This window comes from Ranitomeya variabilis, chromosome 4 (assembly GCF_051348905.1).
Source record: "Ranitomeya variabilis isolate aRanVar5 chromosome 4, aRanVar5.hap1, whole genome shotgun sequence".
NCBI lineage: Eukaryota > Metazoa > Chordata > Amphibia > Anura > Dendrobatidae > Ranitomeya > Ranitomeya variabilis.
Genome location: NC_135235.1, coordinates 482,403,356 through 482,418,139, shown reverse-complemented (window position 1 = coordinate 482,418,139; position 14,784 = coordinate 482,403,356). Strand labels below are relative to the sequence as shown.

Sequence of the window (14,784 nt, the reverse complement as noted above, 5' to 3'; positions counted from 1 at the left end):
ATTCCTCTTTACAAAACAATTCCAGTTCAGTTAAGTTTGATGGTCGCCGAGCATGGACAGCCCTCTTCAAATGATCCCACAGATGTTCAATGATATTCAGGTCTGGGGACTGGGATGGCCATTCCAGAACAGTGTAATTGTTCCTCTGCATGAATGCCTGAGTAGATTTGGAGCGGTGTTTTGGATCATTGTCTTGCTGAAAGATCCATCCCCTGCGTAACTTCAACTTTGTCACTGATTCATGAACATTATTGTCAAGAATCTGCTGATACATGGACATGCGTCCCTCAACTTTAACAAGATTCCCGGTGCCGGCATTGGCCACACAGCCCCAAAGCATGATGGAACCTCCACCAAATTTTACTGTGGGTAGCAAGTGTTTTTCTTGGAATGCTGTGTTTTTTTGCCACCATGCATAATGCCTTTTTGTATGACCAAACAACTCAATCTTGGTTTCATCAGTCCACAGGACCTTCTTCCAAAAAGAAATTGGCTTCTCCAAATGTGCTTTTGCATACCTCAGCCGACTCTGTTTGTGGCGTGCTTGCAGAAACGGCTTCTTTCGCATCACTCTTCCATACAGCTTCTCCTTGTGCAAAGTGCGTTGTATAGTTGACCGATGCACAGTGACACCATCTGCAGCAAGTTGATGCTGCAGCTCTCTGGAGGTGGTCTGAGGATTGTCCTTGACTGATCTCACCATTCTTCTTCTCTGCCTTTCTGATGTTTTTCTTGGCCTGCCACTTCTGGCCTTAACAAGAACTGTACCTGTGTTCTTCCATTTCCTTACTATGTTCCTCACAGTGGAAATTGACAGGTTAAATCTCTGAGACAGCTTTTTGTATCCTTCCCCTGAACAACTATGTTGAATAATTTTTGTTTTCAGATCATTTGACAGTTTTTTTGAGGAGCCCATGATGCCACTCTTCAGAGGAGATTCAAACAGGAGAACAACTTGCAAGTGGGCACTTTAAGTAGCTTTTCTCATGACTGCATACACCTGGCTATGAAGTTCAAAGCTCAATGAGGTTACAAAACCAAAAAAAGAGCTTTAGTAAGTCAGTAAAAAGTAGGTAGGAGTATTTAAAACAAGAAAATGATAAGGGTGCCCATACTTATGCACCTGTCAAATTTTGTTTGAATGCAGATTGCACATTTTCTGTTAGTACAATAAACCTCGTTTCAAGGCAGAAACATTACTGTGTCCAACAGTTATTAGATATATGAAACTGAAATAGCTGTTGCAAAAAAACAATTTTTATAAAACATTAAGCTTAAGATTAATAGGGGTGCCCGAACCTTTTCATATAACTAGTTGTATAACCTCCAAACTTGCCTCAAGTAGTTTCTGATTATTTTATTTTTCTAGAATCGCACCTTCTAGCATCTGTAACATTAATCTCCATTATGGAATGTATAGTTGATGCCATGAGGTCAGAAAAATGCAGCTCTCCTTTGATGCTTGTGCTGAGCCAAGCTGTTATCAAGTACATTCTTCTATCGAAACATAAGATGGTGATGACAAGGAGCCGTTCCTGAGGCATGAGTAGGATATGTGGGATATGGAGAATGCTCGCATTAGTCTCAGGAATCTGTGCTATGAATACACTGGACTTAAATTTTAACCTGTGATCCCTGCCGTTTAACCCCTTGGGTTCCTCAGCCCCATGTATATAAAAGATGTGACCTGACCATATACGTGGGCTCATATATGAGAATTACCTATTGCATTTTGTTTCCTCCTTTGGGTGTTTTACAGTTAATGTCTTCCTGTGATAATATATTATTCTTCCCTGCATCTTTAGTCTTGGAAAACAAATTTATTCCATGAAGACCTTTCTGTTCGATATTTTAACCTCCTGTGGATTTATGTCATATATGGCCAGCACTTTCTTCTGATTGCTGAACATTTCTAAGATCATCACATCACATTTTTAATTTGTATTTTTTCCTTCAGCATCGCTCTTGAAGCTTTGGTATCGAGAGTTGGAGGAGCCACTAATCCCACAACAATTCTACAAGCAGTGCATTAGTAACTATGAAAATCCCGATGCTGCAGTGTCCGTTGTGCAGCAGCTTCCTGAACTGAACAGACTGGTGCTGTGTTACCTCATCCACTTCCTCCAGGTATGTTATCACAGGAGGGCAAGCTCATCGCTCATTTGCTGTTCTCTGGATTATACAGGCTTGGGATGAAAGTCTGTAGTCTCTCTATGTGACTGCAGACTTCTGAATCCTGACTGACAGCATGCGCACCGCATGCTGAGTTTTCTGGCATTGACGGTCAGACTAGACTTGCTCATCTTCTCCCAGTGCACCACTATTGAGAGAGAAAGAGCAAGTCTAGTCGACACATGACAGCAAACTCTTTCCAAGCCTGGACAACCCCCCACCTTAGGTATTCCCATTGAGAGCACCTCAATGCAGTAGACTAGTCGCTGTACACGAGGGATGCCTGACCAGCATTTTGTTCTATGTGTCTAGTGCAACAGATAAGGAGCTCTTTGTGTTCATTCACTTGACCGCCCCATATGTCAGGTTGAGCTGCATAGTGTCTGGTTAAGTAGAATTGTGACTATATTATATTTTATTTCTGTATTTCTTAGCTTTTATATTCTGGCACAGTTCCTCTGGAAATCTTTTAAGCAATGGTGTGTAAAGTTGTATATACATCCTTATCTACATGAGAAGTTTCAGGTTTCTTCTACAAATACATTGTGTTATGTACTTATCTGGAGTTAAGGTACCGTTACACTAAACGACTTACCAACGATCACGACCAGCGATACGACCTGGTCGTGATCGTTGGTAAGTCGCTGTGTGGTCGCTGGGGTGCTGTCACACAGACAGCTCTCTCCAGCGACCAACGATCAGGGGAACGACTTCGGCATCGATGAAACTGTCTTCAACGATGCCGAAGTCCCCCTGCAGCACCTGGGTAACCAGGGTAAACATCGGGTTACTAAGTGCAGGGCCGCGCTTAGTAACCCGATATTTACCCTGGTTACCATTGTAAAAGTAAAAAAAAAAAAACAGTACATACTCACATTCTGTTTCTGTCACGTCCCCCGGCGTCCACAGGGTTAAAACTGCTTTCGGCAGTAGCGCTGCTAATATGCACGTGCTGCTGCCGAGAACTTCCCTGCACTGAATGTGTCAGCGCCAGCAGTAACAGCGGTGACGTCACCGCTGTGCTCTGCTTTACGGCCGGCGCTGACACAGTCAACACAGTCAACCCTGTGGACGCCGGGGGACGTGACAGACATCAGAATGTGAGTATGTAGTGTTTTTTTTTTTAACTTTTACAATGGTAACCAGGGTAAATATCGGGTTACTAAGCGCGGCCCTGCACTTAGTAACCCGATATTTACCCTGGTTACAAGTGAACACATCGCTGGATTGGTGTCACACACGCCGATCCAGCGATGACAGCGGGTGATCAGCGACCAAAAAAAGGTCCTGATCATTCCCATCATCCAACGATCTCCCAGCAGGGGCCTGATCGTTGGTCGCTGTCACACATAACGAGATAGTTAGCGGGATCGTTGCTTACGTCACCAAAAGCGTGACATTGCAACGATATCGTTAACGATATCGTTATGTGTGACTCAGCCTTTACAGCCTTTATACCAATTCTGAGCCAAATTAACAGATCTCTCAGCCTTCCTTGTCAGCCTAGTGGCTCCACAGAGCACGTTCATAGGAGAACATCATTTCAACAATCAAAGAAATTGTGAATTTAAGTCCCCTAAGGGGACTAAAAAATGTTTTTGTTTCTATATTAAAAATAAAAAAAATTAAAATGCCAATTCTTTTTTTCCTTTAAAAATAAATTACTATACTACTACTATAGTATAAAAGAAAGCGTCAGCTTGCCATGCAGAAAAACAAACCCTCACAGAGCTCCATCAACAGAAAAACAAAAAAGTTACGGACAGAAAATGGCAATACAAACCCTTTGGGGAACCTGTCATGCGAACTAGACACCTGAAGCAGTGTTGGGATTTTTTGCTGGAGCATTTAATAGAAAAATGTACTTGGCTGTAATGGAGTAGCCGGGCTCTGACTCATGTCGCCCATGGTTTGGGCAGCTGGAATGGTTTCACAGGTTCCATTTGAATTATAATAAACAACGAGCACCATAAAAAAAAGGAAATAGAATGGCAGAATTTGCAGGGATTTTTTACCATTTCATCTCGCTTGACATTTCTTCCCATTTTTAGTACGGTACATTGCTATTTTCCGTGACCCCGTTCATTTTCCTATACAATTCAGGTGAATTGTATGACATAATGAGTTCGGGTGATGAACTGTCACCTGCAGTGCAGATCTTCAACACTTGGTGCATTATAAAATGAAAAATCCTGCAAAGACCCAGGAGCGTGGAGCAGCGAGAATCCCTTCAGACAAGAATGTGACAACCTTCCCCTCCCAAAACTCCAGCAATTGGTCTCCCAGACATCCACAGACTGTCATAAAATAAGAGTGGATGCTGCACCGTGGTAGACATGGCCCTGTCCCAACTTTTTTTTTAAAAAATGTGTTCCTGCCATCGATTTTTAAATATGTAATATTTTTCAAAAGAAGTGGAATAATGTCTGACTTTCACCTTCTGATCTATGTTCTATGTTCTGTTGTATAAAAATGTGGCTATAAGAGATTACCAAATCATTAAATTCTTGTTCTCTGTACATTTTACATATCATAGTTACATAGGTTGGAAAAAGACTCGGGTCCATCAAGTTCAATGTTTCGCCATCAATTATACACTCTTGGTCACTAAATTATCTATAGTCTACAATGCCATTCCTGCTGAGGAAATTGTCCAGCCCTTTTATAAAAGCTTGTCATAGTGTCTGCCATTACTAATCTTGTGGTCGGGCATTCCACAGTCTGACTGCTCTAACTGTAAAGAACCCTTTCCTGTTTAGCTGCCGGAGACTCCTTTCTTCCACCCATAATGAGTGCCCCCTGGTCCTTAGTACGGTCTTTGGAAGGAATAAGTCATGTGCCAGTGTTTGGTACGAGTCACACATATATTTATAAATGAGATCTCTTCTAAGCTAAACAAGACCAACGTTCCCAAACTTAGTACTTAAAGGGTTATTCTTATGTTCTGTCTTCACCAGCCTCTGGTCTCCTGCTTGCTGAGGGGAAGCTGGTGAGATCCAGCAATAAAGCCAGCTTCAGTGCAGTGCGTGCAAGCTCTATGGACAATAACTTGTATGAACTGCAATCCTTGACTAGGAGACCAGCCAATGCTTATAGACTGCTGAAGTGGCCGGTAACCTAGCCAAGAAGGAGAACACAAAGAATTTAAAAAAAAAGTCTTCTCTTAATAAAAGCTAAATCACAAAATTGCTTGGTTTTAAAATTACTTTATAGTTTGACCCATTTAAGGAGAGGAGACAGCCCCTCTAACAGTCAGGGCCCACATCACAGCGTTGCTTTTATGTCCCTTCAGTTAGGCGCAGGCGAAAAGTCAGACAACATATAATGGAAGCACTTTAAGAGAAAAATAATAACCAACCTCTCTTTCTATTTCTAAACAGATTTTCTCCCAACCTTCCAACGTGGGCACAACAAAGATGGACGTCAACAATCTCGCTATGGTCATGGCTCCAAATTGTCTGCGTTGTCAGTCAGATGACCCCAGAATAATTTTTGAGAACACTCGGAAGGAGATGTCTTTTCTGAGGATGCTAATTGTCCATCTAGACACCAGTTTTGTTAGGGGGTTGCTGTGAGAGTGGAAAATGTCAGCTGTTCTCTTTGGTTCCTGTTACTTTTATATATCAGAATAGTTTTCTCATTTTTTAAGAGAACAAGGTGCGTCCCCTCTAGAGGATTCATACCTGTACTAGAGCGTCAGGATATTTCTAGCACTTTTCAAATCTGTGCTTTTTTAGAGGTCATTAGTGCCAAAAGCATTAGATATGACTTCATCGGAGGTGCTCGGAGAACTTGTGAAAGCATGTCTGCTCTCGGTGGTGGGAAAACAATACCTGCTTCTTTGTTCTCACAGTGAATGTTTCATTGTAGAAAGGTTTCCCTCGTGCAGAGACATTAAAGTGCGCTGAAAATTAAAGTGTGAGATATTAGGAAATCACGGCTATTTACTATGTGCTAGCACTCTGGAGGGGCCGGAGCTCTTAATATATTTTACATATTTTATTTTATTTTTTATTCTCTGTATGTTAATTTTGCTTTAAGCTCTCAGCTGTAATGTCAGAGCTCGGGGTGACCATTGTGACTATAACATATAATATGTCAGGCTTTTTATTCCACTAATGAGTCTGTTGCAAACGTGAATAGTTTATTCAAGGTGTGAATTACATTTCTCACTGTCTACTATTAAATGCGACATAAAACTAAGCCAAAAGTCTGGTAAGTTCAGGTGCCGTTACATGCCCTGACATCGCGGGTGCAGCGAGATGTGAAGTACCGTAGTAGTGAAGGTCCGGCACATATTACAACATATGGCGAATTATGCTATAGTTCAGGATCATTTGTTGGGAAGCAGACATTGGTTTCAGGAGGTAGTGATTTTATGCTACCTGTTCATTACTCTTTTCCTGTGAGACAGTACAGGGCTTTTTTTTTTCTTGTATCCCATTGATCTGTTGCAAAATATTGGCCTCTGCAGAATTTACTGTAAAATGATTGTCGCTTCCAAATCTTGCAAGCCTCGAAGATGGATTTGATGACTGGACTCAATGAAAGTTATATTTTTTTCCTTTCTCTAGTTTTACTATATAACTTTTGCTATAAAAAAGTAACACTCTTGTCCACAGACGATAGCCATTATTGCACCTTATCTTTCCTCAAGTGAAAAGGGGTTAGTTCAATATCAGACACAGCGCTTGAGTGAGTGGCGCTGTTTCTGGGAACGATCCTAAACAAGAACCTGTCATCAGGATCATGCACGTTAAACTAAAGGTATGGGCATAAAGGCGCTGTTCTACTGATTTAATAGGTACCTTCAGTGTAGAAATCTGTAGCCTTAATGTTGTTTTATCAGTATCAGTACAAGCTTTGGTGCAATAAGCTCTTCGTGCATCAGGGCGGGACTGGCTCTTGTGCATATTGATCCCGCTGTGGACTTCAGGAAAATGGCGCCTGTGTCGCGCGCAGATTTAGATCTCTGCTCAATGACGATCCAAGATCTCAATCTGCACATGTGCCGCCACGGCACCATTTTGCTAAAAATCAACGGGAGGTCATTGTGCACATGCGCCAACACTGGCCCCATTTTCCTAAAATCATCAATGGATGGAAGCGCTGCCCTTGGTCAGGACGGCGCCGACGAGAAATGTAAAACTAATAGAAGATACAGATGCTAAGGGCAGAGGGGGAGCTGTGGCAAAGCCAAAAATCTTACCCACAGTACCGCCCCACAGTCCCACCCCAATGCACGAACATCATATTGCACCAAAACGTGGAATGATAATTATACAACAACCAGGCTGCGGATTGTTACACAGAAGGTACTAATTAAATCAGTAAAACAGTACCTTATTATGCCCATACCTTTAGTTTAACATGCATGATCCTGATGACAGGTTCTCTTTAAAGGGTTTTTTTTACTATAGACCTAAAAACTATCACTCATGTAGTTGCCAACTACGTGCCTGTTCTATCTGGCGCCGGTACAGACCTCCTGCGATTCAGCTGCTCCACATCAACATCTTTCCCTCTTCTAGGCTGCTCTGTCGACATGCCGGCATCGTGCTGATTGACAGCCGGCTCCCCGCAGTTAGGCAGCAGTGAGCAGTCAGTCAGCATGATGTCAGCATTCATGCCCCATCAACAGAGCAGAGTGGAAGAGAAGCCACTTGTCTGTCGATGTGACATCAGTGGTAGCTGCTGAATCGCCGGCAGGAGCGGTTTGTCTCCGATGTGTACCAGCAGAGATAGGAGCCAGTCACAACAGGCAAGTAGGTAGCAACTACCTGTCTTAGTTCTTAGGCCCGTGGTAAAACAAAAAATATTCTGGATAACCCCTTGTGATGTTACCACCAAAAATACCGATCTTTTTGCATCTTTTTTTGTATTATAGCACATGCGTGCTCAACCTGTACAACTGGTAAACTGATAACCTCGGGAACAGGAGAGCAGCTCTACAAACTGATGCACAAAATGATAGGGCAAATGTGTTTTACTCTACAGATAAGGCACAGAGCTTGTTCTCTCAGCAGATCCTGTTTACTATGTACTGTGATTTCTTTTTTTTCAATGTTTTCACGTGGGACTGCATCTTAGTTACTGAAGTGTGAAATCTGTAGTAAACTGTACTAACAAGTATCATTTTCACAATTCACTGAAATGCAGAATAATGTGAACACCCGTCCGAATAGTAAACATTTACTACCAAAACGTGTATAAATATGTGAAAACTCAATCTTACGGAAGTATTGTGCCACACTGAGCAATACATTGAGACAATGTAACATATAAGTTCTGGGTTCATGCTCTAATAAGGCGTCTGTTTTCTGACCTGGAAATATGAATGATAAAATATCATTACCAGCTTCTATGGTATACAACATACACCAGTGTCCATGGTGCTTATCTAGTAAATGGAAACTATTTTATCCATCATTGAATTTTCTTACTGTGATTGTCAAGTGTCACTGATACACAAATCCAGGCCTCTGGTTTCAATTTGTTTTATTGAGTTTGTCTGCTTTGTTACAAGTGCGGTTTACAAATACCGGTACTTACAGAATGCTTTAGGGTGATGCAGAATACTCGGCTATATATACTTGCTTATATATTGTCAAATCTCAGGTTTGAAACGTAGGAGTAGGTCTGTATTGGAGAACGTTATTAACCGCCCATACAAATTAGAACGGAGAGCTACTTTTCCTATCGTACATGATTGGTTTAGTCAATGGCCAGAGGGGAAAAAGTAGCTGTCAGACACATCTGATTGGGGCTTATCTCCTGCAGGAAAAAAGGATCGGCCTTGTTGGAATCAAACATGCCTGATTCCTCCGCCCCAAACCCCATATACATACCATTTGCAATTTACTTCTTATTAAAAATCCGCTCCATTCTCAAAAACGGATGGATTTTATAAAGTTATAGTTTGCAGCAGTGACTGTAACCTAGGCAACGAGCAGTAGTCTTCTCAGTGGTGGCCAGGCTGCTAAGCAGGGAGCACAGTGCTGGACGGATCACTGGATCTGGCCAGCCTCAGTGCCACTATGATCCTCCAATGCTGCAGAGGCAAAGTTGGGAGAGTGCAGAGTTCAGACCAACGGTGCAAACATGCTACTGGTCCAAAGTTTAAAATGAAAAGAAGCACACTGACCCCGAGCAGCAGGAAGCTGGAGGGCTGAGGCCCGGGGCACTCCTGAAAACTCATAATGAGACAACCCATTCAATAGTCTTGTCTGATTCCCATATTATTAAAAGGGCAGTTCAATAATTTCCAACTTTTTACCTATCGACAGGATAAGTGTCTGATCCCTGGAACACTTGGGGTGCTTTCACATTGCGTTCATGGGTCCCATATGCGCTGATGGGGCTATAGACTGTAATGGTGATGGCAGAGCGAACTTGTGATCTGACGTGCATCGTTTTCAGCAGTGTATAACTACAGGAGGCGGACACTCAGATACAGTCTACTACGTCTGAGTGTCCGCCTCCAGTAGGTGTAAGCTCCCGAAAATGATGCACATCAGATCACACGCACGCTCTGCCGTCACTATTACAGTCCATGGCCCCATTGGTGCATACAACCGAACCCCGGTTTGTGGGGAGGTTTGGACGTATGCCCCTATGGGACCCAGAAATGCAATGTGAAAGCACCCTTAGCATTGGGACGCCCACTGATCATGACAACTGAGCAGCTGTTGTGTAACTGTGGAGTCCCTGAGGGGGCACATTGCTCCTCCTACATTCATTGTCTATGGGACTGTTGAAGACAGCTGAGTGCTATACTCGGTTACATCTGTCAGTGTGCCCCCAGGACACCCAATGATCAGACAAAGTATCATTTATTCACAAGATAGGTGGTGTAGCTGTGGGACAACACATTTAAAAGCCATGAATCAACTCGGTTTAGGAGGAGAAATGCCACTACATCATATTTCAGCTGTCATTATATACAATTAATGGGAACCTGTCAGCTGCACCAAATTCTGCTGCACCCACGTCTATATTTTAACAAGCTCCTTATGCCTGAATGATTGTAAGAGGGTACATGTGTGCTATGTTATGCCTCCCTGGGCAACGCGCACTGTGCCAATGAAGCCGGTGTGCGTACACCCAACTTCATTAAACATCTCCAGGGAGGCAAAACGTAGCCGATGTGAGCATATGTGCAAAAAGCCAATGATGTCGGACTAAACAAATATAGAGCAATTGTTGAGGCATAAGAAGGGGCTTGTTAGAATGGGACATAGCAGCTTTTAGGGGAAGCCATGGAGGATGAAAGGTTCCTCTTAAAATAACCTGGCTGTGACTGTGTAAGTGCTTTAAAATAAGTAGTTGATCTTACCATACATACATTTAATTTATTCTGTTAGGTCATGATCACATTCATGCGGCACATTTTTGGTGTAGATTCTACACTGACAGTCCACATCAAACAGTAAAAACAGTAAATATGAAATGTGATTTACATGTTGTGGATTGTAAAAAAAAGAAAAAAGACAAATGGTTTTCCGGCTGCATCACCCCTATGGGGACAGAGCTGAGAACCAACCAAAATGGGGAGTCCAGCTGTACACATTTATGTGCTGCACACTTTCCATCAGTGTGGACTATGCTATACCATTTGGCGATGCAGCACTATACACTGTAAAAGGAAAAACCGAGGCACCACAACATTCATTTTCCAGGGCTTTCCAGAGTGCAGCGTTTCCAGCTTGCTGGTATGCACTGAGAAATGTATCTGGTCGTGCATTGGACCCTTCTTGGCTACTGGACTTCATTGACAGATCAAGATGGAAGCCACGCCAAGTCAGCACTCCCCTTCATCTTCCCTTTCCTGTGAAATCTTGCACAAATTCAGATATAAAACCACAGAACTTTTCCATCCTTTTAACTAATTTCTTTAATATCCATGCAATATTTTTATGCTGAGGTGTATAAATTACTATGTATAAAATGGTAAAATGCTTTATTTTATTTGGTTTGTCATAGCCGGACTGCCAGGATATGTAATTCTGTTTACTCTTGTGCCATTTGGTCTCTTTTCGTTGTGCGTTAATATGGCGGGGTTTCTGAAAATGTTTGTATCTTTTGGTTTGATTCTGAAATTGCAGTTGTGTTTCTATTCTAGAATGTGCTCTACACTGGAACTTTGGCGGTAACATGTACGTGCATTAATTCATCTGCAACATTTTCTGCTTTTGTATTTTGCATCAGCAAATAAAAATATTTTACATTGTAATTGAGTTTTGGCATTATTAGTTAACAGAACAGTGTTATTTTTTTGTTTGTTTTTTTTAAGCGAAATTTAGCTGGTAAGATTTTATTCAGCAAGTATTTAATATCTCAATTTATAAATATAAAGAATCTGGCACTCGAATGAGGGTTATGAAATCAGAAGAAAAATGTAAACTGTTGTCCAGGCAGTGTGCACAATCATGACTTCTCGGTCTTGCATATATTGTACCTTTTTCAAACATACAATTTACCCTGATCTCTGTGTGTATGGCATCCTTCAGATAGTGTCTCCGCTGCACCACAAGCGACGGAGGTCGCATTACCGAATAGCGCTGTTTGCTCTCTCACCCACGCCTCAGTTGTCAGAACCTGGTGAGTCCTCTTCAACACTCTATCTGAAGGATGCCATACAATTTACCCACAACAGGATCATCAGGGTGTATGTTATTATTATTATTATTATTATTATTATTATTATTATTATTATGTTTGAAAAAGGTCTACGTAAGACTGAACAAAATGTCACATATTGTACAAAAAGTTTGGACCACATAATACATTTTTCATCTGATTTCACCATAAGTAGACTGTGAGCCCTCGCGGGCAGGGTCCTCTCTCCTCCTGTACTTGTGTGTTCCTTCTTTTACTCATGTTTATTGTACTTGTCTAAATTTGCCCTGTTCACATGTAAAGAGCCATGGAATAAATGGCGCTATAAAAATGTATTATAATAATAATAACCCCCATTCGAGTGCCAGATTCTTTCTATTTAGGAGTTTGGGTTGGGTCCCTATCCGAGCACCGACTTATCCTGGAGTGCCAGACTCTTTCTATTTATGGGTTTGGGTTGGGACCATATACGAGCACCGACTTATCCAGGAGTGCCGAACTCTTTCTATTCATGGGTTTGGGTTGGGACCCTATCCAAGCACTGACTTATCAAGGAGTGCAGTATTCCTACTGACATAATTTCTGAATTTGACATAAAATAATTCTCTTCGTTGGACGGATTGCATCTGTACAATACATAGAAAGCCCTTTATATCCTTGACAATAGCATTTCATAACCTGCAATCAGCTTATTATAAGGTTACTAGATGGTTGCCCGATTCTAACTCATCGGGTATTCTAGAATATGTATGTCCACGTAGTATATTGCCCAGCCACGTAGTATATTGCCCAGCCACGTAGTATATTGCCCAGTGACGTAGTATATTGCACAGCCACGTAGTATATTGCCCAGTGACGTAGTATATTGCCCAGCAACGTAGCATAATGCCCAGCCACGTAGTATAATGCCCAGCCACGTAGTATATTGCCCAGCCACGTAGTATATTGCCCAGCCACGTAGTATATTGCCCAGCCACGTAGTATATTGCCCAGTAACGTAGTATATTGCACAGCCACGTAGTATATTGCCCAGCGACGTAGTATATTGCCCAGCGACGTAGTATATTGCCCAGTGACGTAGTATATTGCACAGCCACGTAGTATATTGCCCAGCGACATAGTATATTGCCCAGCCACGTAGTATATTGCCCAGTGACATAGTATATTGCCCAGTGACGTAGTATATTGCCCAGTGACGTAGTATATTGCCCAGTGACGTAGTATACAGCACAGAGCCACGTAGTATATTGCACAGCCTATGTAGTATATTGCCCAGCCAAGTATGACACAGGTTAAAAAAATAAAAAATAAACATATACTCACCTTCCGCAGGCGCATTGTAGCTCTGTCGCCTGTGTGGGGTGCGGGCGGCATCTTCCGGTCCCAGGGTGTGATGACGTCGCGGTCACATGACCGTGACACGGTCACATGACCGTGACGTCACGGCAGGTCCTTGTCGTGCAGGACCTGTCATGACGTCACGGTCACATGACCGTGTAGCGGTCACATGGCCGTGATGTCACGGCAGGTCCTTTCCGCGCAGGCGCGCAGGACTTGTGATGACGTCGCGGTCACATGACCGTGACGTCATGGCAGGTCCTTCTGCCAGACCATCTGTGCCACCGGAACGTGCCGGTTGCATCACGAGGAGCTGGAAAGGCGGCGTAGGTGAGTATATAATCGTTTTATTTTTTTTATTATTTTTAACATTAGATGTTTTTACTATTGACGCTGCATAGGCTGCGTCAATAGTAAAAAAACCTTGGTCACACAGGGTTAATAGCAGCGGTAACGGAGTGCGTTACCCGCGGCATAACGCAGTCCGTTACCACCGGCATTAACCCTGTGTGAGCGGAGGGGAGTATGCGGGCGCCGGGCAGTGAGTGCGGGGAGTAAGGAGCGGCCATTTTCTTCCGGACTGTGCGCGTCGCTGATTGGTTGCGGCAGCCATTACAGGCAGCTGGCGAGACCAATCAGCGAACTAATAACCGTTACAGACAGAAGGACAGACGGAAGTGACCCTTAGACAATTATATAGTAGATATAGTGGCTAAAAGGAGCTAAGGCCTCATTGACAAGTCCTATTTTTCCACATAAGAGAAAAATGGACAAATTATTCTAATCCAACTCTGATCGGAGCGTGGTCCAATGGTCATCGGATTTTCTTGTACATAGAGAAATTAAAAAAAAAATCTCCACCTTCTGCATTCTGACAGCCTGTGAAAATCATGACATCGAAGTACAGTCTGATTTTTTTTTTTAACGAACCGATTGACTAGCATTGCTGATTTTGATCTGACCCTCGGATCAAAATTGAACACATCTAGGCAATTTTTCACAGATATGTGAATGCCCCATAGACTATCAGACGTCCGAGTGATATCAGTTAAAATCCACAGATAGCACTCATAAGTGAATATCAGATGTCTAAATGAGGTCCTTTATAAACCTTATAGCTTTAGATTAGCGATCAACCGCTTACATATAACATAAAAAATATATACTCTTCAGAACAAGTTAACATTTTTACTTGTATCCAGATCACGTGCCGTTATACCGATATAGCAATAGGGTAAGGAATCATTCGAGGGCTATTTGAACAAAAATGTTATGATAATTTGACAAACTTATCACTTCTCTAAAACCTATACTTGTCTTAGCAAAATTGGATGTGGTCAATGGTAGTACAGCAAATTTATTACAAAGCCTAGAAGAAGCAAAATAAACACAAACTCCCCCTGTAATTAAGTAAAAAGCAAGAGTGCAATTAAACAGCACAGAGTTCTTAGTAATACTAATATGTCTAATATTAAAAACCTTACCATGTGTCAGAATTGACCTCAGTGTGTGAATAAGGGCAAACAAAAAGATTTGGTCCTGACCTGTGGACACCAGTCTGGGGAAGTTTTAACCCCTTTCTGCCATCGGACGGAATAGTACATCCGAGGACAAAACCCCCGCTTTGATGCGGGCTCCGGCGGTGAGCCTGCGTCA

At 42.4% G+C, this 14,784-nt stretch overlaps 1 protein-coding gene across 2 annotated transcripts in view; it reads left to right on the top strand.

The window, feature by feature from the left end:
• The window catches only part of LOC143765335 (rho GTPase-activating protein 39-like), a 99,432-nt gene extending 88,028 nt beyond the window's left edge, over positions 1-11,404 (top strand). For both annotated transcript variants that reach the window (XM_077251892.1, XM_077251893.1), the window contains exons 9-10: positions 1,958-2,127; positions 5,553-11,404. In XM_077251892.1, the coding sequence (XP_077108007.1) occupies positions 1,958-2,127; positions 5,553-5,747 (365 nt within the window). In that variant the 3' untranslated portion in view covers positions 5,748-11,404. The remainder of the gene's footprint in view (positions 1-1,957; positions 2,128-5,552) is intronic.
• Positions 11,405-14,784: the final 3,380 nt, after the last annotated feature.